Genomic DNA, 27,276 nt, shown 5'->3' with positions numbered 1-27,276 from the left:
AACCCCTTCACTACACAACAATTTTCTGTTTTTTCATTTTCGTTTTTTCCTCCTCTACTTCCAAGAGCCATATCTTTTTTTATTTTTCTGGCCATAAAGCCATAAGAGGACTTGTTTTTTGTGGGACAAGTTGTACTTTTGAAAATAGTGTACTGAAAAACATATAGTGTACCAAATAACGGGAAAAAATTCCAAGTGCATCGAAATTGTAAAAAAAATGCAATTCCACATTTTTTTTTTTTTTTTATATTATTTACCTTGTTCACTCTATTGTAAAAGTGACCTTACAAAATGATTCACCATGTGAGTATGAGTACACAGATACCAAACATGTATAGTTTTTTTTTATTTAGGTAGTGCAAAAAAATTCGGAAATCTGTAAAAAAAAATTTTTTTGTTTTTGTCACCATTTTTTGAGATCTGTAACACCTCCATTTTTCAGGATTTGGGGCTGTGGGATGGCTTATTTTTTTGCGCCCTGAGCTGACGTTTTTATTTATACCATTTGGGGGTAGATACGATGTTTTGATTGCCTTTTATTGCTTTTTTTGCAAGGAGGGCAAAAAAACCCTTAATTCTGCCTTTTTGATTGTTTTCTTATTACGCTTCAGCATTGCTATGTATAGTAGAAATCAAGGTCTCCTATGAATGCCGGCCAGAGCTGGCGTTCATAGGAGTATCATAATGACAGGCATGGGGGTCTTCTGCAGACCCCTGGCTGTCATGACAACCCATCGGTGCACCGGGATCACGTGACAGGGGCGCCAATAGGCGGGATTTGTGACGCGCTTCCATCAGGCGAGTGATAATTCCGTTGTCAGTGATTGACCTCAGGATTTAACTGGTTAACAGCTGTGGGTGAAGCTCCGCTCCATCTGATGCTGTTAAAGGCAATAGATACTGATTAAATCAGCCATCAAGTGTGAGGTAAGATGTGGGCTCGGTGTTCAAGCCCACATCAAAGGCAGGGACACTACCTTTGACCTACATGTACATCAAAGTAGTGAAGGGGTTAATAACCTTGGCTTTTCATCTCTGCACCCTGTCTAATTCAGCTATGTCTTTCTTATACACTGGAGACCAAAAATGTACACAGTATTTTAAGTGTGGTCGCACTAGTGACTTGTATATTGGCAAAATATGTTCTCATCATGTGCATCTATGCCTCTTTTAATTAATCATTTTATTTGCCTTGACAGCAGCTGCCTGACACTGATCACTAAAGAGATTAAAAGTCTTTTTCAGTGACTGTTTTACCCAGTGTTTTATAATTTAGTACATAATTAAACATTTTATTTCCTTTGCCCAAGTGCATTACCTTACATTTATCCACAATAAATTTCAATTGCTATTTCTCAGCTCAAGCCTCCAGCTTACATAAATCCTTCTGTAATATTAAATTATCCACCTCTGTGTTGATTACCCTGAAAAGTTTAGTATAATGGGCAAATACTGTAATTCTACTCTGTATGCACCCTTCAAGATCATTAATAAATATGTTAAAAAGAAGAGGGTCCAATACTGACCCCTGTGGCACCCCACTGTTAAAGGGAATCTGTCACCAGGTGTTTGCTACCCCATCTGAGAGCAGCATAATGCATAGACAGAAACCCTGATGCCAGAGATGTATCACTTTTTGGGCTTATTGCTTGTATTTTGATAAAATCTTTGTTTTCACTGCTGATCTACCAGTTATTTGAATGTGAAACTCTATAACCCGCCCCACCATGGATTGGCAGCTTTCTGCCCATGTACAGTGTACACAGAAAGCTGCCAATCTGTGGTGTGGGCGGGGTTATTCTGAGCTCATGAATATGCTTGACTACCTGGCAGCAGGCCAAGTAGCCTTTAATCTCCTACTGATTAAACAGTAATTTTATCAAAGCTACATGATGACACATCACTGGAATCAGGATCTCTGTCTCTACATTGTGCTGCACTCACATTAGGTGGCAAAAACCTGGTGACAGATTCCCTTTAACTGTGACCCAATCCGAGTATGTTCTATTAATAACCACCCTTTCTTTCCTATCACTGAGCTAATTGTTAACTCAGTTACACATATTTTCCCTTAGTTCCATTTTTCTCATTTTATGTACCAACCATCCCATCTCAATATGTAGTAGGTGTAATAATAATAATAATAGCAAATACCAGAAATTAGAAATGTAGTATAGCTTTTCTGATTTGCTCTGTCTCTTTTTTCATGTGCAGACATTGCAGGACCTTAGGATAACTAAGGTCCTGCAATGTCTGCACATGAGGAAAGAGACATAGTGAATCAGAAACACTATACTACATTTCTAATTGGAGGTATTTGCTAATATTGTTATTATTACACCTACTACATACTGGGATGGCATCTTGGAGATGGGAATACCCCTTTAAGTAAATACTAAAAAGAAAAGGAGTTTAGCAGATTGGCCTTTCCCTCATCCTGTTCCCCCTTTTCACCCAGACTATTTTTGAGGGGGGCGACACTATCATTTTTCAGTTTCTTACTGTTTATATAGTTGAAGAATATTTTTGAATTATTTTTACTTTCTGATCCTATAGCCGGAGAATTGATTTATTCCTGCAGATAGCAACAAAAGTTTCTCTACCTCATTATATAAATCAATCTCTGATTCTGTCTGTAAATCTGTATTCCCTTAGTGGCCACCGAGCCTGTTAATTCTATAAGTAATTGCATTTGTGTGGGTTAGACTAGTACAGATACATACAGTATTTTTACAGAGTTGATTAGCAGGTGATTTTTTGGCATTGTAGGGTGGTGTGTGTGTTGGTGAGGGATGAATGTGGTATTGATATCTCAGATAGCTCTGACTTTCTGGCAGGGCATCTCAAAAAGGTAAAAGAGCTCCACCTAAACTGGGTGAATGGGACTCATTTCTAGGGATCGGATACATAGGAGCTTGTTTAGGTGAGTTCTTTGACTCATTCCTTAAACCAATTGTTGAAATTCTTGTTTATGACTCAGTTTTTGTATTGTCATGTGTGTTTGCAATCAACGCTCGTAGAAGCTGCTATTGATTATTATTGATTTGTAATTGATACAAGTTTTTATGTGTCTATGAGTTGCCAATAATGCTTAGCTTACATACTGTAATAATTATGTCCGTAATTGGTATATACTGTATGTATTCTGCATCACACAATTCTATGTTCAAGTGTGCAAAATCTTTTAAAAAACAAAGATTTACCACCGAGACCTCTAGTCTATAACTGAAGGACAAATGATGATGAATGGTATGTTGATCTTTTGGGCACAAAAATGATCCTTGAAATTTTGGAAATTACATTTTCTCCTGATTTAGATCACCTGGGAAGACCAGAACTTTGCTAGGAAATACAGATTTCCATATCATTAGAAACACCCGTGTCCTGCATTTTCTTCTATAGTCTTGTACACCCAGGCACAGATTTTTCAAGGGAGATGTAAGAAACTAAGGAGGAGAAAAAAAGTGGAGATTTGCAAAGAAAAGTATATTAGCGGTTTAATAAAATGAGAGGGAATTGGTTAATGTCAAGAAAGGAGGGGGGGTGAGTTGGCACTACCCATTAAAGGGAATCTGTCAGCAGGTTTTCGCTATCTCATTTGAGAGCAGCATGATGTAGGGACAGAGACCCTGAATCCAACCATGTATCAATTAGTTTACTGGGTGCAGCTGTTCTGACATAATTAGAGTTTTTAAATTTAGCAAATGCAGCAGAGCTGAGAAAGCTAACCCTGCCCACACCAGGCTCTGTATGTACATTGTCTATAGACACTGAGCTGCTTATCATAGAAGGGGTTGTGGTCAGATCAGCATGCACCCGCTGCTGTAGTCTGGATAATGATAATCACCAGGTGATAAAACCTTCTGTGTAAGTAAACAACAGCATACAACTTGATATTTCACACATCATTGAATTCAGTGTTTTAACCCCTACCTCATTCTGTCCTCAGATTATGTTAAGGATATATATGTATATATGTTGGTTATATGTATATATAACTTCATACCTACATATGTATTAAGAATTGCAGATATCCAAAATGGCTTTTACATGTTGTATCACACTATACCAGTCTCGGTCCAAAGTCTATATGCTATGTGACATGACCAGATGGGAAATTCATATACTTCTGCTTTCACGGACAAATTAATCTGTTTTATCTGGGATTTGCTAATAGATTTAATTACTTGGATACGAATAACATGACAAGAAAGATAATAAAGATGCTGGCCACACTGATTGAACCTTGAACTAAACAAGCAATACTTGTAACATCCCACTATAATCATGATCACAAGGCATATTGGAAACCCCCTGAATCATTGCTATATAAGTTTGTGTAATATGCGCAATAAACATAATTCATGTTTGACTCCATCTGGTAGTCATCTGTTTAATTGCCAGTCTGAACATACAACTTATATCTAATTTAGCAGCAGACAATTAAGAGGATCACACACCCATCGAATGTGCACTAACAATTACATAGCAAAAACCAATATTACAGATTCTCTTTAAGCAATTAGAAGACAAAGCCAAGCAGCACTGCTGACAGCCACAGCTGAAGCAACCTGCCCATCTGACTTTGATTGGAGTACCTTTAGTTAGTGGTCTGATATCTTTTTCTAATGGCTATTTATTGCTGTATCCAGTGGTGAGGAATTATTGGGAGGCCCTTATTGTGGTAGTTATGGTCTACCAAAGGTATGGGAATGCAGCGGCCGTAAGGGCCTAGGGTTCTCAGTAGCCTGGTCAGCAGTCTTCCAGGGAGGTCACAGGCCCAGCTCCGTTGCCCTGGCCAAGCAGATGAAGGGAGTATTTACAGGGGAGTCGTAGTCTTTATGTGACGCCACCTGTGGTGCTTGGTCAGGGATGACCAGCGCTGCATGTAGACCCTGGGGGATAGATGGTATAGCAGCTGGGATGAAACACTTCCCACTGGTGAAGCGGGCCCCCAGGGATTGAGAAAGCTTATATGAAGGATGGCGGCGGGGGAAACAGAGTGCAGAGAGCAGGGCGGCAGCAGTGATGATCGTCGAGGTGGTAGCACAGCTGCGGGGAGGTGCAGAAGAAGAAGACAGACACAAGGAATGCAGTCCGGTTACCTTTACTGCAGAAAAAGCTGTTTAGCCTGGGGCACTGGTCATTAGGTCCAGGAGGGTCCGGTCAGCCTGGAAGCAATCGGAGTCCACCCTGTCAGGTGAATTTGGAGGCCTGCCTGCTGTGCTTCTCCGTTGCAGGCCCCGCTGCCTGTGAGCTATCATGCGGTCCCTTTTCTTCACTCCTGCCCTAAGTTCCGTACTAGCAGGTGGTGCGTACCTATAACGGATATTGCCGTCTTGGGGGCAGGTCCGGGCTCTAGTTATACCGCTGTGCTGCCGGGCCTCTGCTTGTGGCCAGGAAACTTGCAATCTCCTGTCCCCCAGATTTGGTTGCTGGGACGTGCAATGCCCGTACAACCCAGGACTCTGGCATCCTCTGCTCCGCTGCCTGGGGTGAGCTCTTCACTTGCTCTGCTCCCCAGAACTTTCTTCTTCTCCCTCTGCTGCTTTCTCCCCCTCTGCCTTCCTTCTCACACTCACTGACTAACTCCTCTCCCCAGCCGGAAAAGGCAGCTCCCCAAAATAGGGTGTAGAGCTCCCCCTTCAGGTCAGGGATCAGAACCTGTGTGTGCATGTGGGGTTTACCTGACGTGTCGAGCTCCTCCTGCTTTCAAGCATAATATCACCTCCGGTGAAGGAGGCAACACTACTGTGGCAACCGGCCCATGGGGCTCCACTGTAACACTCACGCTTACTTTGAATTAAGGTTGGTGTCATTCTATTAAACAAGTTATAAAGCAATCACAGGTTGTAGAATTGTGATATGTGTTCATGTTCTCATCATTATTTATCACATTGTCAATTCAATGTTCTCTTTAGGTTCATCATCTAAAACCAAAATACTGTTCCCTCTACTACTAATACTATTACTCCTGCTAATAATACTACAAATAACACTACCTACTGCTTTGCACAGTTATAGCCAAAAGGATGGCTGTAATACTTTTCAGTGGGATTACTAGTCAGTTCATAAAAAATGACCTCATGATCACTACTTTATTAATCTCAGAGAATGCACATGCCTCTATCTATCTATCTATCTATCTATCTATCTATCTATCTATCTATCTATCTATCTATCTATCTATCTATCTATCTATCTATCTATCTATCTATCACATCTGGTGCACTTGTATACGCTCAAGTGCATGTTCATGCTTTCTTATTAAATATGGATGCCAGTATTTTACTCCCTTTCTTGCATTCCTACAGGTACCTCATCTATTCTGATCAGTAATTACACGCTTAGCAGTAATCCACCCCTATAACATCTGCTACTTTGGCTCAATGTTACTTAAATACGGCATTTTTTCCCACAGGGAAACATCATCTCTTTATGTTGTAGGACAAACTACTTCTAATATAACTGTAAAATCTGTCAAATCCATTTAGATACAATTTGATGTCATTTAAAATGGGGACATGCGATGGATTTCAGTTGGCGATGTCAATTATGATCGTTACGTGGAAGTGGAGGCAAGGTCAGATGTGATTATGAACAAAAAAAGGAAGCTGACAGGTTTCAGGTGAAGCATTACTTGTTAATGGGTTTTGTGAGCTCTTTTACAGATAGTGATAATGTCTAAGCTTAGAGCTTTTAATTCATTGCTGGTGCAGCCGTTTATCTCCAGCTTGAATAGTCAATGTTATCTGGCAGCTCACACGGTCCTGGCATGTGGACTTTATTTCCTACACGCTTTGTCATTCCCTTATATAAACCATGTAGTGGACCCAAAAGAGTCAATAATGTGGAAGTAAACCATGCAACTGCAATGGGATCCATAAATGAGGGCTTCAGTTCTTCAGAGGAACTGCAAGGTAAGCAAATAAATTGGATAGTGAAGAACCAGGCAAAAGTTCTTGCCTCTCTTTTCTCCTACGATAGAGTTGGAAGAAGGAAGGATATCATTTTTTGGAAACTCCTGTACTAGTATGGACAGTATTTTTGTCTTAGGGATTTTTGCTCATCATTATAAACCTGGTTGTTGGGAATGTAGGATGTCTTAATTTGTCTCTGATCATGTTTCCTTCACTTAAACATTTTTCTTTAAGTCTCAGAGTTCACCATTTCACACAATTGGTAGGTTTATTTCCAAAAAAAGGAGTTTCACATTATTGTACACTTTGCATAAATTATGAAGGATGTTATAATTATTTCTGTTCAAATTAATCTTCTCATTCCCATAGGTACATAAAATATTACTTTTATGGATTACTTTCATCAAAAAGAATCTAAAGCAAATTGAGATTTTGAAATAAAGTTATAGACAGAATGATAAAGAACAGAAGACTGAAGAACATAATTAATTCAAGAGCTCTTTATTGAGGTGAGGATCAACCACAAGCTAATAGAAGATTAATGGTCTTTTTACATGTGAAGATCAATTTATAAAAATGAGCTAAAACTGATGATGTAAGTAGTTGTAACTCTTGAAAGACATGCACTTACAAGTAATAATTGTTTGATTTTTTGCAATTTTGATATGGCCTCTCTTTCCTCCTTTCCTTCTATTTCCTCCACTAATGAGTTTGAAGATGTCTTTTTACAGGCCGGACCACCACTGAGACAAACAAACAAGTAAATTACACTAATGACACTAATTAGGAACCTCTGTTCCGTCTGATGATTTGTTTTACACAATGATAGCCCTTGTAAGGGCTTCTGTTTTTGAAGCTTTTGCTTATAATGTCTTAAAATTGAAAGCATAATGTACAGTACTGTGCAAAAGTTTTAGGCAAGTGTGTAAAAAATGCTGCAAAGTAAGAATTGTTTCAAAAATAGAAGTGTTAATAATGCAAATCGAATGAACAAAAGACCTCATCTGGAATACTGTGTACAGTTTTGGGCACCACATTTTAAAAAAGACATCGACAAACTGGAGCAAGTTCAGAGAAGAGCGACCAGAATGGTGACTGGTCTGCAAACCATGTCCTATGAGGAACGGTTGCAGGATTTGGGAATGTTTAGCTTGCAAAAAAGAAGACTGAGAGGAGACTTAATAGCTGTCTACAAATATGTCAAGGGCTGTCACATTGTAGAAGGATCATCTTTATTCTCATTTGCACAAGGAAAGACTAGAAGCAATGGGATGAAACTAAATGGGAGGAGACACAGATTAGATATTAGAAAAAACTTTTTGACAGTTAGGGTGATTAATGAGTGGAACAGGCTGCCACGAGAGGTGGTGAGTTCCCCTTCAATGGACGTCTTCAAACAGAGGCTGGACAGACATCTGTCTGAGATGATCTAGTGAATCCTGCTTTGAGCAGGGGGTTGGACCAGATGACCCAGGAGGTCCCTTCCAACTCTACCATTCTATGATTCTATGATTCTATGGTATCTAAATGAAGTCAATATTTTGTGTGACCATCATTTGCCTTGAAAAAAGGCATCAAAGCATCAATTCCCCTAGGTACGGTACTCTTGCCACATTTTTTACAGGACCTTGGCAGGGGGATTGTTCCAAACATATAGGAGAACTGACCGAAAATCTTCTGTGTATGTAGACTTGTGCAAATCCTTCTGTTATTTCATGTAATCCGAGACAGACTTAATAATGTTGAGATCAGGCATTTGTAAGAGCCATATCATCACTTCCAGGACTCCTTTTTATTGGCTACATGTTTGGAGGTCATTGTCCTGCTGCAGATATGCAGGGCCAGTTAGATGCCTCCTAGATAGAATTGCATTATCAATAAGTATCTGCCTGTATTTCTCAGCATTGAGAACACCAAGAAGTATGTTGAGGACCGTAGACACAGTAATTTGCCAAGAGAACTTAATACAGCAGATGAAAAACACATCATGATTATTTCCTTTGAAATTGGAAGTTGTCCAATGGTGCCATCAGCTAAAACCATCTATTGTTCATAATGGAAGAATTGTGTCCAAAAACCATGCCTTGGACATGGAAACAAAATTAAGCTACTCAACTATGGATGATAACATAGGAGCTGGGGTGGAGAAAAATGGCAACAAGTGCTCTTGACTGATGAGTCAAAATGTGAAATATTTGTCTGTAAGAGGAAGGCAGTTTGTTTGCGAAAGGCTGGAGAACAATAATGAATGTCTTGGAGGCAACAGTGAAGCATGGTGGAGGTTCCTTGCAAGGTTGAGGCGGCAGGTCAGCAAATGGTGTTGGATATTTGGTAAGGATTAATAATGTCCTCAATGTTGAGAAATGGAGTCACATAGTTATCCACCATGCAATAACATCAGGGAGGAATCTGATTGGCTCCTAATTTATTCTGCAGTAGGACAGGAACTCCAAACAAACAGCCAATGTCATTAAGAATAGTGATGAGCGAATGTGCTCAGTTAACCCTTTCACTAAGCATGCTCAGGTGGTGCCCAAGTATTTTCGGCGTGCTCGACAACTATGTTCGAGCCATCGCAGCTGCATGTGTCGAGGCTGTTAGACAGCTGCGACACATGCAGGGATTGGCTGTTTGTTAGGCAATCCCTGCATGTGTCGCAGCTGCCTAACAGTCGCGACACATGCAGCAGCGGCAGCTCGAACATAGTTGTCGAGCACACCAAAAATACTTGGGCACCACCTGAGCATGCTCGGTGAAAGGGTTCACCGAGCACGCTTGCTCATCACTAATTAAGAACTATCTTCAGTTTAAAGATGAACAAGGTAGTTGAAGTGATGATATGGCCCCCAAAGCCTGATGTCAACATCATCGAGTCTGTCTGGCATTACATGAAGAGACAGAAGGACTTGCATAAGCGACATCTACAGAAGATCTGTGGTTAGTTCTCCAAGATGTTTGGAACTGCCTCCCTGCCTTCAAATCTGTGTGCAAGTGTACCTAGAAGAATTGATGCTTTGATGCTGTTTTGAAGGCAAAGGGTGGTCACACCAAATATTGATTTGATTTAGATTTCTCTTTTGTTCATTAAATTTGCAGTTTGACCATGGATAAAAATAACCTATTAACACTTCTATTTTTTAAAGCATTCTTACTTTGCTACAGTTTTACATACCTGCCTAAAAACTTTTGCACAGTACGGTATATTGTAGATTTTAATAGGAATACTGCATTTTTGTCTTTTTATATTTAGCAAAGTAGGAACAGAAAAGCAAATTATATATTTTGAACCACCAAAAAATAATGGTATGATGACTCAGTGGTGCATTTTCCATCTGAGAGATTCCATTGAAATGAAAGTTTCCTCGTGATCTCTTAGAATAGCTTTGTACTGAGTATAATGTTAGAGCCCAAAGTAAACTAAATTGCCATTGTAACCTGCAAAGGAATAGCCACTATAAAAATGCTTGAAATTGATGGAGTATTCTGAGACTGCAGTGAATCATTCCCCTTCAGGCCATTGTTACACTTTTCAATTTTGTTCAGTATTTTGCATCAGTATTTGCAAGCCAAAGAAGAGAAAAACTACAATGGAAAGATAAAAGTGCAGGTTAGTAGGAGGCCCTGGTGACGAAGGGCAAGAAGTATATTTTACATTTGGTATCAATACTTATAATATAGATTTGCTCTCAGATTCCCCAGTCTCTAAATATCCCTTTATTCAATAGATAAGAGCACATAGAAAATGGCAAAATCATTTTAACTATCCGATGCATTTAGACATAGTGAGTGCACTTCTATGTCTCTCATTCTTAGCTTCTTAACCACCTTTGTACTTGTCCAAAAAGTCATCAACACATTCAGCATTGTGCAGATAAAAGTCTCCTGGATAAAGATTCTCAGTGAATAAGGGTAAATTAGATTTCAGGGAATTTATGGAAAAGAACATTTTTAAAGATTGTGTTATCTCTGATGTCTTTTTGCAAGTAAAATGTGAAAGAAAGTTGTCATTTGAAAGAGGCTGTCCACTACTTTATAGGCCATCATTGTCTGATCATTGGGGGTGTGACGCCCGACATCACCGCGGATCAGTTGTTCCTGGTGGCGGCAGTGGCTGGAGCTGATCAGTTACATAGCTGCATAACGCAGCTCCATAAACAGAATAGTGGCCGTAGCTGGGTACTGCACATCCGTCCTCTTTTGATTTGAATAGGAGGCGGATGTGCCATACCCAGCCGCGACCACTATATAGTTGACGGAGCTGCATTGTCCAGCTTTGTTACTGACACCAGGAACAGCTTATCGGCGGGGTCACCAGGTGTCGTACCCCTACTGACCAGACATTGATGACTTATCCTAAGGAACTCCCATCAATGTTAAAGTAGTGGACAACCTACTGAAGGGAACATATTATAGTGCTCACATTATTTTTTTTTAGGTGGCATGGTAGTGGATTCACTTATATTAAGCAAAGTAGATGTATCCACCCAGGATACAAGAGACATTACTGCAGACAATGTCTCTTGTAATGTTTTTTTATTACACTACATGCTTTTAAGTGGGTATCTCACTGTCGGTTATGTGATTCAAAATGTTTCTACACTGTTTTCTTCTGGTGACTTTCCTTCTGATCCACCCTTATTTAGAGCTCTAGGTTCAGATGGATTATCACCAATAATCCTCTGAAGGAGAAAATGTAACAGCTTGGTGATGACTTCCCAAATCCAGATCCCTTCTAGTCTGCAGCTGTTAGGACAGTTTGTATAATAGAGGACAATCAATTTAAGTAAGTAGCACTATGTGAGTGGAATGCAGATACAGTGGTAAGTTCTGATGCTCCCTTGCGAAAGCAAGGAAGCCTCCACGCGAAACGCGCGTCGGGAAGCTCACCAACCCATCCCCAAATAGCCTGTCTGCTTTATCTAGGGGTAAGTAGTGCATATATACCAACCCTATTCTTCTGGCAGAATATCATTTTTCCTATGCACTACTGCACTTTCTTGGAGTTGGAGACATATTTAGTGGTCTAGGTGTCACATGTGTACTGCCTTACCTAATGGCTCACATTTCGTGACTGACTGCATATCTCTCCCACCCACATGGTACTAACCCCGTCCCTTATTGGTCCCAACTTATATACCTCACTAGAGCATTTGTTAGTACATTAACCATTAGGGTGATACTATTAAGTGGCTTGCTTTTTTGGGGGGAGGCCCATTTTTCCTTTCAAACATCCTTTTTATCCATTTGTATTTGTGATGTCCTTGTATGTATTTGACTTTTTGCATTGAATAAAATCGTTATATATTTATACCAAAACTCCTTCTTTCTCCTGTATTACAGTGGTAAGTACTGATGCTTTGTAATTCCAGGAATATAGCTTTGTGAATCCAGGAAACACTGGTTTGGTGATAGCAAGTCTTCATCAATTTCCATATCGGTTTCTTCTAGGGACTTCTGGTTATCTCTCAGGTCAAAGAGATGGAGATTCCACCAAGTGGCAAAGTATGAAAGAGTATGACCTGTGGACAAGATTAGTGTTTCTCAATGCCAGTCCTCAAAGTACCCTCAATTAGTTACAATCTGAGTATCTATTGTAGAGAAAGAAGTCCTGTGCAATTTTACAGAATATACCTGTGGAGGTTTTTGCAGACTAGCGTTGAGATACACAACTAGAAAACCATATTTCTTTAAGGTTGAAAACTACAATTTCGGTATGACTCACCCACACAACAAATCCTTGGATTGTTCTCATTTTCTATAAAATTAGACTGCTTTCGATTACATCATTTAATTTATCAAAAATTATGCTAAATTGATAACAAAAATGAAATATTAACTTCTTAAATTTTATTTTTGTTTTCTGATTATTAAAGAAATGTATTTTCCATTTTTTGACTCTTATATTCATTTATCAGGAATGGATATATAATTGGTTTACATTTACAGCAAGAAAAGCAATAGATCGAATGTTTCAGATGAGAGTTTGTTTAACGAATTAACTTTTAACACAATCAAGCTCAGGAAAGTTTGCAGTGCAGCATCTTTGTACAAGTTTACCAGGCAGCAATATGTCTACAATAAGGATCAGCCCTTAGGATGTAAGTAATATTCACTTAGAAGGCACATTATTATCAATGTTATTCTCCTGTATTCTGAAGTGTTTTCTATAATAATAACAGCGCTGTTCCTTGGTGAATGGTTCACTGTAGTTGAAGGGGAACTGACCAGCCACAACGGTCCAATATACCAAAATCACACCATTACTGGAGTTAATTGTTGTCATATGTAGAGAAATCCAACTACTCCCCAGTAATTTATCTATGATTTTTAAAGAACTACAAGCCTCCTCTGTCAAAATTGGAGAAGTATCCAAAGTTTCGGTGGCTGTCTATTTGGAGATGTTGCCAAAGAACCACAGAACACTTGTTTTCTATTTATGGATCATGGCATGCCTATCGGAAAAGCATTTAGTGACTTCAAGAACATAGAAAAGACATAAGAACATAGCCTGATGGTTTACTTTAAGTTGGGCTTTAAAGCCTTAGGTTGTTTCCACCAGGAACCATTGGTTAGGCAACTTTTAGAGCTTCACACAGTTGTTGGTTGGGATAATTTTACGCTTAAAGGTGAACATCTTCTTTAGCTCACTGCGAAATCGGTCATGGAGCCAGGCATATAAGAATGGGTTGCAGCAAGAGGAACTCATGGCAAACCAATGACAGAGAAGCTGAATGAGAAGGAAATAGTGCTTGTTGATGAGATTGATGTCAATGTCCCGGATAATATTGAAAACATGGATAGGAAGCCAACATATTCCAAAAGCTGTTACCACCAAAACAATGAGCCTGAATATCTTCCTCTTGCGGAGTCTATCAAACTCTGCTTGGCTTTGTGTGGGGTGGCCCGGGACCACTCTATTCTTCAGCTTAACCGTGATACAAAAATAGGATAATGACACTGCAGACAAAGGGAGGATGTAGGTGATGATCAGAGTGCTGTAGGCGTAGGCCAACCTTTCTGTCTCTTTATCAAGCCAAAATTCCTCACAGATAGTAAAGCCTTGTTGTTGAAACTCTATATGATAAGTATGAGCAATAGCAGGTCCAACCAAAGCGAAGGACAGGAGCCAGATCCCTCCCAGCACGTAGACACATGTGGTGACAGTTATTCTTTTCTTCAAAGGATGTACAGTTGCATAGTACCTTGTGAGAGACAGAAAAAGGACAAATAATTAGAGCTTCTCGTAACTGCTGTCAAATTGCAATTAGTTGGGTTTTCAAACATCTCTCAACATTAATTACTTCTTACAGTAATCTGGATAGTTACGCTGTAGCTTTGTGCCATTTGGCATAAAAGTCATTTTATGTCTAATTAATGTGTTATTCTAATGAGTCTCAGAATGAGGATTATTTTGTATTGTGGGTGAAAACTTCACAAACCTTCTAAGGGCTGGGATATTGTGATATTTTTATAAGTACATTGATAACAGCTTTTTGCTGTGGCTCATGGATGGGGTTTTGAGTTCTGGAATACACACTATGATTTCATTATGCCTTAATAAGACAATTGCTTTAATGGCAGAAGAATATATCTTATCATTGCAATAACCCATAATTCAGTCAAGATGGTGTCAACAGTGTGAACTGCAATATCATGCATGTCATGCCGTAAGGGACTTGTTCGCTCTAGTAAATATTCCCATTTAGGCTATGTTCACACACGTTGGGTTTTTCAGCGTTTTTTGCTGCAGATTTTTATGCAAATTTTCAGCTGCGTTTTGCAGTTCCAGCAAAGTCTATGAGAAACCAGAATTCTCTGTTCACACATCTTGTTTTTTTTTGTTGTGCATTTTGTGCCTTGGTTGGGTTTTTGTAAAATAGAGCATGTCACCTTCAGTGTTTTTTCAGCATTTTTTCACCCATAGGAAGTAATGGGTTTTTTCACAGAATTTTATGTACATGCATGAATAGAGACAGAAGGACAGTGAAAAAATGCACAAACAACGCATCAAAAAACGCAGCAAAACCTGCATTTTTGACACTGCTGATTTCCTGCCAGAGTTCAGTTTTGCTGCAGATTTGTGACATAAAAAAAACCAACATGTGTGAACATAGCCTTAGCCTGCTGCCTGTGCCTCCAGTTTGAGAGATGCCTTTACATTTCAGAGAAATAAAGTGTATGACAAGAGCTACATGGCGACTTTGGCTGCGACAGCTGTTACGTGACTGAAGCTCACTCAGTGCTGTTGGCCATCGTGATGCTATAGAAGAGAATGGGGTCGTATTGTTCTAAAAACAATACAGTGACCGTGACATGCAAGTGGCTAAAAATCTGGCTTAGTTGGACTTGTTGCAACTTGCTTGATGAGGCTGTGGTAGTGTAAGTGTCACAACGCGACTTCATTCACTTCTATAACTCCATGATGTAGCAGCAACACTGAGCAAACTTTAATTGCAGTCCAAGTCGCTGTGTAACCCAGTAGCCTAACTCTGACAACCTTGCCATCTTCTACCTTCTCAGCTTTAAATTCTGCCTAGTAGGGGCATTGGTTTATCTGCTTTTCTGTGGTGGCTAGAAAATGTTTGGTACATTGCATGAAATTTAAAGGGAAACTGTCACCATTTTTTTGCCTTATAAACCCTGCCCATCACCTTTAAAATCATGGAGATGGGGTTCCTACAACCTCTTTATATCCTCAGGGGTGCCCCTGCATATCTCTGAAAAAGTGCTTTATTCATATCCCTCGCTGCATGCAAATTGTGTGGTCCGATCCGATATGCAAATCCAGATTGCCCTAAGTGTGCCCCGGTCTCTTTAAACGCCGCCTCTTCTATCTGGATGGAATGGATATCATCTCCTTCTTCATCCACACTGTGCTCAAAGTCTTGCTTCGGCTACGCTTGTACATCACCAGCTCCCTGGATGTTCAGTAGGGCAGAGTGAGGCGCACCTGTGCAGGTCTCTGGTTCCTCTGTACAGGTGTGAGACTTCGATCACTGTGTGGATGATGTAGGAGATGTCATCCACTTCCTTCCGGATAGAAGAGGAGGCGTTTCAAGGAACCGAGGTGGCGCTGAGCTTGATCTGCATTCACTCATCGAACCGGTCCGAACAATTTGCATGCAGTGCGGGACATGAATAAAACACTTTTTGGAGGTATGAAGGGGCACCTCTGAGGGCATAAAGGGGTTGTAGGAACTCCATGTATATGATTTTAAAGGTGATAAGGCAAGACAACTGGTGACAGGTTCCATTTAAGCCCAGTTTAAAGCAAGCTTGGAGGAACCCCAAACAGACAACATATAAACTCAGTGTAGAAATTGACTTTGGTCAGACCCAAACCCAGGACCCCACTGCTGCAATCGAGAGTGCTGACGAGTGAGCTACTGCTATCCACAGACACTACACACTCTCATCTCTCAACACGGAATTGTGCACTGTTGTGGTTCATAGATAATTGTAATGTGATATTGCTGCTTGCTAATTATGAACTTGATCAGATTTTGACATGTAAAGTTACAAGAAAAGTAAGTAATTACCTTTGGAATGACTCATATTTCTACATTGATTACTGATAAATTGTGTTTTCATCGTTAGCTAAGTCACATTTATAGACCAACACAAAATAACTTAACTAGTAACACACAAACAGTTGTACTGTAATATCTTTTATTAGGCACAGTGAGTAGTGTTGACCCACCCCCGTAGTGTTCGAGTTCGTCGAACACCTTCGAACACCGTTAAAACCAATGGCAGGCATACAAAAACACATAGAAACACATAGAAAACACCTTCAAAGGTGTCCAAAAGCTGACAAACTGCTCAGAAGACGTAACTAACACATGGAAAAGTGACAAGTACATATAGTCATGCGATAAGAAAAGAGGTGGAGGAGTAAAAGGAGGTGGAGACACAGATATAGGCATGTCATGCCCTTCTAAAATCCAAAAAGTGAGAAGCCGACACGGCCAGTCCGCTCCTGCCCGTGCCACCTCCGTGTCGCCGGGTTTGTGCCAGAGCCGCGGTGAACCCTGACGGCCAGCCCCCCTCTCCCAATACTGGTGCCTGTTCGCTGGTGGGTCGAGCGAGCCCCCCTGTGGTGGAGGCAGCTCTAAGCTTTTTAATTTAAATTGTCTCTCTAATTTGAATGAATACACTTTAAATCCATTTACAAGGATCTATTGGAGGGCAAGTCTCATGCCAGCAGCTGCGTAATTCCAGCTCCAGTAGCGTCCACTAAAGCTGCTGCAGTTAAAAAGCTTTTATAAGGATCGAGCTCGGCTGTCCACCGCAAGGCATCCTACTGCCAGTCCCAGCCCCTATGCCTTGGGGTGCCTCCTGATGCTCTTCACTGAGTATCCCGTGGTCCCGAAGCATTTCCTTTGAAAAAATTAAGTGTCCAAACTACAGGTGGTGTAGCTTGCTTAACAGCCGGGATAATCCGCTGACTAGCAGACACTGCTACTAGGCACAAAGTATTTCCTGGGCTAGATGCAGTTAAAAATTTGTAATTAGATACTCTCGTTGGATGCTGAGAAAGCATTCCATAGAGTCTCCTGGCACGTCATATATTATTCTCTTAAAAAGTTTGGGGTAGGGGTCTAGGGGACCCTTTTATAGCCAAAATCACGGCCCTGTATCGCAATACGTCACCTAGGCTGAAGATAAATGGAACTGTAGCACCCTGAGGGCTCGGTTGCTACAGAGGTATTGCACCTCACCCAGAGGTGTGATATCTCACTCTCAGGTAAGGATGGAGTGTGGATCAGGACCCGACACCTGCATGCATTACACCACATTGCCGTGGGGCAGGGCGACCAATATGCCCCTGAGATGGGCACGACAGTCCCTGTCCCTGGCTGGAGTGGGGGGAGGGAACACTGAGGAAGGGGAACCCTGTAGTGCAGGAGCAGGGAGGAAGCAGTTCCTGGATGCATTGAGAAGGGAGTATAAAAGGTGGGCACCATCTTAGTTCAGTGCAGAGAAGTCTGAGCAGAAGTGACAGGGAGCAGGGGCTCTGCATGAGCTCTGCTCCGGAGGTGGGCCTAGTAACAGAGGCCCAGGCCTGGAAGAGGGAGAAGGAAGGAAGAGGAGCGGAGAAGGCTCCAGGAACGAGGAACGAAGGGATCCCAGGGGTGCGGACGGGCAAGTCGCCACCGCACGCCCGAATCCTCCTGCGTGGAGGGGTCAGGCCAAAGGGGGAGACCGGTCCCCGAAACTAGTGGAGGCGGGAAACGACCCTCAGCTAGAAACCGGAGGCTGTGACATTTTATGTGGCGCAGCCCCTCGCTACACCCGCTAGGAAGGCACCACATAGGGTCAGGGAAACTGGCGCCAAGTTTACCAAGAGGAGGCCCGAGGCAGCCGGACAGAAGGGTTGGTAAGAAAGGCCAGACAAAGAACACACAAAGGGGGTCCTGAAGCGCTCCAAAGTTATCTGGGAGTTGTCTGAGCCCCTCACCTGGTGAGCACAGTACGACGTGGGCAGCCGTTACCTGCAGACGTGGTCTGAATAATAAGAACTGTGAGTAAAGGCCCTGAACTGCATCACTGACTCCGTGTCGTTACTGCTGCTGCCCTGCACCATCACCCCCATCCTCCGCATACACTGCCCTGAGGCTATACTCCTCCCGTGGGGAGTTATGCTACGCTCTGCTGCACCCACAACACCAGCCTCAGCGGTCTGCCCTGCAGCGGCGGTTCACTCTGACCGCAATCCACGGGTGGCGTAGTCGGACATTTAAACATCAAAACCACATAAATAGTTCCGCCACTGGTTTGACCGCCCTGAGCCACGGAACCGGGTTGCCGCCATGGAGACTACAACTACCAGCATCCACCAAAAAGGGTCCGGCTCCGGGTGTCCCAAGGCCCAGGGGGCGCGTCAGAACATTTTCATCACCTTTCGTAATCACCAATGGGACAAGGCAGGGATGTCCTCTGTCCCCTCTCTTATACATCCTAGTGACCGAGCACCTGCTCTCATCAATTCGCCATAACCCCAATATTAGGTGGATTGAGGTGGGAGGCACCGAGTACAAGTGCTCTGTATTTGCTGATGATGTCCTAGTATATATCACTCAATCACATATATCCAGCCCTGCTGTTATGGCTGAAATAGATCACTTTGTTACATGGTCAAATTTTAAAATCAATGCAGCGAAGTCTGAGGCCCTCGATGTCTCCCTCCCCAAATCCATACAGGATTCTATCCAGTCCAACTTTCCCTTTGCCTGGCCCTCACAGGGTATCAAATACTTAGGAATTCCTATTCATAGAGACCTCTCCCATCTATGTTATCTTAATTTTGGGCCCTTTATTGAACAACTCCATACAGACCACGGTTGGCAAGTTAGAACTGTAAGATTCACTACGTGAACCACTGGTGTTTTGTGGAAAAGCACATGTACACTGTGTTCCAAATTATTATGCAAAAAGTGTTTAGGAGTGATAAGGGAAGAATTTGTTTGTTTGTCAGTTAAACTCATTGATGGTGATGTGTGTCAGGGCTCTTTATATCACTGTAAGCAATTGCAGACACCTGTGCTAATTAGTTTGGCAGGTGTGTCCAATGAAAGGCAAGACTACTTAAGAAGGCTGTCCCACATTATTAAGCAGCCTACATTTTCTGCCAAAATGGGAAAGAAAAAGGATGTGTCGGCTGCTGAGAAGCAACAAATTGTGGAGTGTTTAGGTCAAGGCATGACTACAATCAACGTTGTGCGATGATCAGGATGAAGTGTCTTGGCAATCAAGAAGTATGTAGCTGATTCACAGTACACACGTGTGCGTGCTGATAAGGGCAAATTGAGGACTCTTTCCTACAGGCAATTACGTCAGGTTAAAAGAGCAGCGGCAAAAAAGCCTTGTCATAGCAGCAGACAAGTTTTTGAAGCTGCTGTTGCCTCTAACGTCCCCCGAACAACAAGATGCAGGGTCCTTCAGAGGTTTGCAGCTGTGCATACGCCATCCTGTCGACCTCCTCTATCCACTTCACACAAGCAGAAACGGCTCCAGTGGGCCAAACATTACATGAAGACTGATTTCAAAACTGTTTTGTTCACGGATGAGTGCCGTGCAATGCTCGATGGTCCAGATGGATGGAGTGGAGGATGGCTGGTTGATGGACACCCCACGCAAACACGGCTACAGCGCCAACAAGGAGGAGGTGGAGTAATGTTTTGGGCTGGAATCATGGGGAGAGAGATTGTTGGCCCCTTTAGGATCCCTGAAGAGGTAAAGATGAACTCCATAATGTATGTGGAGTTTCTCAAACAGCACTTCCTGCCATGGTTCAAGAAGAAGAACCGTGTATTCCACAGCAAGATCATTTTTATGCATGATAATGCACCGTCTCATGCTGCACATAACACATCTGCATCTCTGGCTGATATGGGCATAAAAGGGGACAAACTTATGGTGTGACCCCCATGCTCCCCTGACCTCTACCCCATTCAGAACCTCTGGAGCATCATCAAAAGGAGTGTCTATGATGGCGGGAGGCAGTTCACATTTAAGCAACAGCTCTGGGAGGGTATTCTGTCCTCATGCAAAACAATTGAAGCAGAAACCATCCAAAACCTGACAAATTCAATGGACGAGAGAGTTCAGAAGCTCCTTTCGAACAAGGGGTCCTATGTGCAAATGTAACATCACCTAGAATAAAGTTTTGAGTTGAAAACTGTTTGATTTCAGTTTCTAATAACCTGCTAATGCTTATAATTTCAAAAATGACCATTTTTTTGGTCTTTATTAAAATGAAAAGGTTGATCGAAGAGTGTGGGGGATCTAAGAGTGTGGCAACCCAGTAGTCAGGATTACTTCGAATTCTGACAATCTGAGGGTCATGTTGCAGGTAGTGCAGCAAGAAGGCACTTATGTGTCTTGCGCATCTCGGAGCCCCAAAATTATTTTCCGGGCTAGATGCAGCTAAAAATTATTATTAATTTTAAATCTGGTGGAGCTTAGTATAGATAGCCTAATAGAATCAGTACTGCACACTGCTACAAAGCCCAAATTATTTTCCAGCCAAGATACAGATAAACATGATTAGTAATTTTAAATCCGGTGGAGCTTAGTATAGATGGCCTAATAGAATCAGTACTGCACACTGCTACAAAGCCCAAATAATTTTCCAGCCAAGATACAGATAAACATGATTAGTAATTTGAAAGCTTAAAATGGTTGGTGAGGTGATTTTAACCAATCATCAAGCTTTTACTCTCCCCAGGATGACACAGGGGTAGAAAAGTCGTTTCGGATCCATGATTTGTTCATCTTTATAAACGTGAGTCTGTCGACATTATCAGTGGAGAGCCGTGTGCGCTTATCTGTCAGCACACCACCAGCAGCGCTGAACACACGTTCAGACAGAACGCTGGCTGCGGGGCATGACAAGATCTCCAAGGCGTAAGTGGCTAGCTCCGGCCATTTATCCAGATTGGAAGCCCAAAAAGAGCAACTGTCCAGTGACACAGTCATGGCTTCAATGTTTACTTGGAGATACTCCTGTACCATCGTCTCTAGGCGTTGACTATGTGTCAGACTTCTTGTCTCCTGTGGCCTTGCAAAGGATGGGCTAAAAAAGTGGTGAAATGATTGCGCAAAATTGATGTTACCAGCAGATACTGTGTTTCTGTTACGGTTTGAGTGCTGAACACTCGACGGTCCCACGGTTGGCAAGTTGGAACTGTGAGATTCAGTACGTGCACCACTGGTGTTTTGTGGAAAAGCACATGTAAGATTCTGCAACAGTCTCTGCTGATACTCCTGCATGCGTGCATCCCTTTCTATGGCAGGAATAATTTGTGAAAATTTACTTTTGTACCGGGGATCTAACAGTGTGGCAACCCAGTAGTCAGGATTATTTCTAATTCTCACAATTCGAGGGTCATGTTGCAGGTAGTGCAGCAAGAAGGCACTCATGTGTGTTGCGCATCCAGGAGCACCAAGTCCCTGTTGTGTTGGTGGCGAGGTAACAATCATGCTTCCTTCTTCTGTCCTCTCCCCCCAACCTCGCACAACAGAAATGTGATCAAGGTCTCCCTCATCTGATGAGTCTTCCATCAGTTCGTCCTCCACTTCTTCCTGGGCTCCTGCACCTTCCTCACTAGTTTGGCTGCTACCATGCGCCCTGGTAAAACCATCTCCCTCACCCTCACATGCCTGCCGCCTTGGTGCTGCCGACCGTCTGGACCTTGCAGATGTTAGCTCTTCCGCATACAACTCCTCCTCCTCTACTTCCTCCACCTCCTCTTGTGCCACCACCTGACTCCGAATTCTGTTTAACATGTGCTCGAGCATGTAAATCACTGGAATAGTCATGCTGATAATGGCATCGTCAGCACTAAACATCTTCGTCGCCATTTCAAAACTGTGCAGAAGGGTGCATAGGTCCCTGATCTGAGACCACTCCTCCAGCGTGATTTACCCCACCTCTGGATCTCGTTGGCCCAGGCTATACGTCAGAACGTATTGCACCAGGGCTTGGCGGTGCTGCCACAGTCACTGCAACATGTGCAGAGTTGAATTCCACCGGGTAGGCACATCGCATTTTAGCCGGTGAAGTGGCAGGCCCAACGACTTCTGTAGAGATGTAAGTCGCTGAGCTGCGGGATGCGAACGGCGGAAGTGAGCACACAGCGACCGTGCCCTCTGCAGAAGGCCATCTAGTCCGGGATAGTGGGCTAAAAATTGCTGGACAACCAGGTTCAACACGTCAGCCATACAAGGCACGTGTATGACATTGCCCCGGCGAAGGGCCACACCCAGGTTTGCAGTATCGTCGCACACGGCCTTCCCTGGTTTCAGGTCCAGTGGAGACAACCATTCATGAAATTGGTTCTCCAGAGCTGACCACAACTCCTCAGCTGTGTGACTCACATTTCCCAGACATTTCAAAGTAAAAACCGCCTGATGACGTTGAGCCCTACTGCCAGCATAGTAAGGAGGTGTGCAGGATCCCTTCTGCGCAGTTAGAAAGCTTGTGGCATGACCAGACAGGCTTTGGGTGCAGGTGGAGGACCGAGAGGAGGTTGAGGAGGCTGAAGCAGTGGAGGAACTTTGAGATAAAGAGGATTGACGCACAACTCGTGGGGACGGCAAGACTTGGACAGCAGCCCCTTGTCCTGCTGTCACCATAGTTACCCAGTGCCCAGTCAGCGACATGTAACGCCCCTGTCCATGCCTACTCGTCCAAGTGTCTGTGGTGAAATGCACCCTGTCACACACAGAGTTTCTCAAAGAAGCGGTGATGTTGTGTGCGACATGCTGGTAGAGCGCAGGCACACCTTTCTTTGAGAAGTAGTGCCGACTGGGCATCTGGTACTGGGGCACTGCGACGGACATAAGGTCTCAAAAATCCTCTGTGTCCACCAGGCGGAAAGGCAGCATTTCTGTAGCCAAGAGCTTGTGACGCGCCCCCTGGGCCAGTGCTGTTAGGGATACCCGGAGCCGGATCAGATGGGGGTTGTAGTCTCCGAGTGGCTGTGACCCGGTCCGTGCCCAGGGTGTCAAACTCAGTGTGTGGCAGTCCTTATAGATGTTACTAGATGTTCTTTTATGTCGACTACGCCACCCGTTGATTTGCGGTCAAAAGGCCGCCGCTGCAGCAGGGTCCGCTGAGGCTGTTGGTATGTGTGCAGCTTTGGTAGTATAACCCCCAACGGGAGGGGTATAGCCTCAGGGGGTCAGCCGTGGAGGATGGTGGTTGTGAAGGTGCAGCAAAGAGACTCAGAGGCATAAAATGCAGTTCCAGGGTTTTACTTACTGGTGTTGCTCGGGTCACTGTGTACAGCAGTGACCACCCGAGCCGTGCTGCGTCCACCAGGTCCTGGACTCGGTCAACTCCCAGGCAACTCCGGAGTGTGGTCCTGAGCTCCTTTCTGACTCTCCCTTCTTCTGGCCGTTCCCACCAGGGATCCACCTAAGTCCGGCTCCCTCGGGCCTCTTGTTGGTAAACCCTTGTCTCTGGGTTCCCTGACCCTATTCTTGGTCTGCCTTCCGGGTGGATTTAGTGGGTGGTCGTGGCAGATCCTGCCCACGACCTCCGGTCTCTGGCTGAGGATTAGTGCTGTAGCCTCCACCAGCTTGGGATCCGGTACCCTGTTGCCGACCCTTCACCCTATTAGCTCTCTTATGGGCTCTTGGGGTCCCCTCTTCCTGCGCCTCTGGGTCCCTCTTCCTTCTCCTCTGCTCTGCTTCTCAGGCTCTCAGACAGACTGTCTGACTGACTGACTGTGGCTGACTGACTGACTGACCCTGATCTAAGATGGTGCCCACCTTATATACTCCCTCTATGTGTGAGCTCAGGTGACCAGCACCCAATGAGCTCCTAGCTTTACCCAGGCTGCTCCCCCTATCTGCCCCTACACTACTGGGATGTTCCACCCCCCTCCCACTCCAGCCAGGAACAGACACTGTCGTACCTGCACATTTATTAAGTGGGAGTACCGTCGGTCTGTCCCCCGGAAATGGGATGTGTGTAGTGCATGCAGCCTACTAGCTCAGTTCCACACTCCATCCTTACCCGGGAGTGGAATACCACACCTCTGGGTTGAGGTGCAATACCCCTGTAGCAGCCGAATCCTCAGGGTGCTACATTCCCCCCTGGTAAATCACAGCACGTCCTCGGGCTGTAAAAGAATAAACATCCAAAAACATACAAATTTTTTTTTTTCCATAAACATCAACATATAAAACATCATATATATTATCATCAGTAATAAACTTTTCATATAAAACTTTTCATAAATAACATTCTTGCTTCTGGTTCCTCCGGTCACTGTGCAACTTGTGACCGGGTAAAGTGCGACAGTCTCTCTTGGAAGAAAACAGTTTCCTATAAAACCGGTAGAGGGCGCCTTAGGAAGCGCAACTATATACAAATGGGATATGGCCGCTCTCAGTCCTCGACCAGTGGGATTAAGGACGGCTGTTCACAGTCCTCAGCCTGTTAAGGGATGGGGACACACGGGTACAGTTCACTCTTTTGTCCCAATGGGGAACATATTTTAAGCAGCAACAGTTTTTTTTGGTACCCCTACGGGCAACTATATACAGTCTCTTCTCTACCGTACTCAACGACGGCGTCCTCCTGCTCTTTCTTTGGATTCAGTTTCTGTTTCAGACCCGTCCGGGTCCTCTTGCTCCTCCTCACACCACAGCTCCTCCTCCGTCAGGCGATGCACATGGAGGGCGTAGGGTCCTTTGGCACACTTGTGCCGGGTGAAGGTGACCTCGTCCCCTAGATACAGGTCACGACCTCTGTGTCCCTCCGGCAGATGGCTTTCTACGTCTCTGCGGGTCACAAAGACGTCGCCGGGGGTATGATGGTCTCTAATGAAGCCCCACCCATGCTGCAGGTTGAACTTAATCACAGTCCCGATGGTGCGGGGACCATGAGCTGCACGGGGGTTCCTCCGGGTCCGGCTCTTCTGTTCAGCGCTCTGTATTTGCAGCCGCTGCTCACGGACCCGCCTCTCTCTCCTTTCCCTGTCAAAGACTTCCAACTGCTGGCGGCAGCACTCCGCACGCTCAGCTGCGGCTGCCCTTGTTTCCTGAGTGAACCCCATGAGGTCTCCTCCGATGGGGTCCCACTCGAACTGCGCTTCTTCCAGCGGGAGCGGGGTCATCTTGACAGGCGCCGGAGGCGGTATCAGGGGCTCATCCAGAGGCCGTTCCCTCCGGAGTCGGGGATTGACGAACTCCGGAGGCCACACAAAGGGCTGCCCATCCGGGCACGTATGCTGGGCGAACAGGTCTTCACCCAGGTGCGGCGCTCTAGAGGTTGAGGGCGCTGTGGTGGTAGCGGCGCCCAGGTTTACCAGGCCTTGCGACCAGGCTTGGGGCACCCTGAATGTGAAGGGCACCGTGAAGACGGCGGCGCCCGGGTGTTCCTGGCCTTTCGACCAGGCCGGCGGCTCGGCAGAGGTGGAGGGCGCTGTTGGTACTGCGGCGCCCGGGGGCACTCGGCCTTGCGACCAGGCCGGTGGCTTCTCCTGCTTGGCCGCGCTCTGGATTGAGGCACGTGACATAGCAGGGGGCGTGGCCGCGGCTCCGGCCGCTTGAGGCCTAGCTTGGAGCGATGACGCAGCGGCTACGGGAACGGTGAGTGGGGCTTCGGGCTCTGCGACGGGGAGCTGGGGCAGGTTTACGGCTTTTGGGAACGGGATGCTGTCGTCCCCATTACCTGCCTTCATCTCTTCGGCTCCCTCCGCGGCGCCGTCTCCGGCCGTCGTCCCTCCTTCGCCGTCCTCAGAGGTGGACTTGCTCCCCGCTGCGGGTGGCATGCTTCGCTGGCGGGCTCCGGCTTGCTGGGCCATCTCTCGAGTCCACTCCGCCAGTGTTTCCTGCTGCACCCGGGCCATCCTCCGTGCTAGGCCCTCCAGCACGGTCTGTGCACGCTCCCGATCTCCGGGGAGCTGCGCCAGGATCTCCAGCAGGCCTTCTGGAGTGGCGACCTGCAACAGGCTCCTGACCACTGGGTTGGTGCTGCCTGCCTCTCCCTCCATCTCCGGGTGTGTTCTCTCTGGACTCTCCTCCAGACTTCTTGTCTCCGGGTGCGCTCTCTCCAGACTGCTCCAGGCGACACCCATCTTTGTTCTCTTGTTCTGTCTCCGCCCACATTGAGGGTGGTCCCGGGGCAACTTAGTGATTGTCAGTTCCAGGGGCAGTTCTCTTACGCTGATGGACACTTCCAGCATCACAGTCTCTGTTGGTGGGCGCGGTTTCCGCTTTTGGCGCCATTCTTCAACCTGGCCCACGATGGGAGGTGGCCTCTTGCCACCCTCTGGCACGCCCAAAATGGCGTCCGCTCTTCCAAGGCGGGAAATCCTTGGAAATGGCGGGAATCGTCTCCCAGTGGCGGGAAACTCCATGGATGGCGGGAAAAAGCTGCAAATGGCGGACAATCGGCGGGAAACGACCTGTGATGGGGTCCGTTGGCGGGGACCCTCCGGAACCGGCGGGAGACTTCTTTTTGAGGTAACGATGAACTTTTCTTCAGGCACGCAGTACCCGGTTGTTGCGGGCACGTTATCCTGCCGACTACACCAAAGTTGACGCGCCCCCTGGGCCAGTGCTGTTAGGGATACCCGGAGCCGGATCAGATGGGGGTTGTAGTCTCCGAGTGGCTGTGACCCGGTCCGTGCCCAGGGTGTCAAACTCAGTGTGTGGCAGTCCTTATAGATGTTACTAGATGTTCTTTTATGTCGACTACGCCACCCGTTGATTTGCGGTCAAAAGGCCGCCGCTGCAGCAGGGTCCGCTGAGGCTGTTGGTATGTGTGCAGCTTTGGTAGTATAACCTCCAACGGGAGGGGTATAGCCTCAGGGGGTCAGCCGTGGAGGATGGTGGT

General features: G+C 44.8%; 1 protein-coding gene across 2 annotated transcripts in view; it reads right to left on the bottom strand.

The window, feature by feature from the left end:
• Positions 1-9,704: 9,704 nt before the first annotated feature.
• Positions 9,705-27,276, bottom strand: part of LOC141166648 (prolactin-releasing peptide receptor-like) — a 731,196-nt gene continuing 713,624 nt past the window's right edge. For both annotated transcript variants that reach the window (XM_073653548.1, XM_073653547.1), the window contains one exon: positions 9,705-14,122. In XM_073653548.1, coding sequence (XP_073509649.1) covers positions 13,501-14,122 — 622 coding nt within the window. In that variant the 3' untranslated portion in view covers positions 9,705-13,500. The remainder of the gene's footprint in view (positions 14,123-27,276) is intronic.

This window comes from Phyllobates terribilis, unplaced genomic scaffold (genome assembly GCF_046119375.1).
Source record: "Phyllobates terribilis strain yellow unplaced genomic scaffold, ASM4611937v1 Scaffold_11__3_contigs__length_659146591, whole genome shotgun sequence".
NCBI classification, from domain to species: Eukaryota; Metazoa; Chordata; class Amphibia; order Anura; family Dendrobatidae; genus Phyllobates; species Phyllobates terribilis.
The sequence above is the reverse complement of the archived record's forward strand: the minus strand, read 5'-3'. Positions and strand labels throughout refer to the sequence as shown.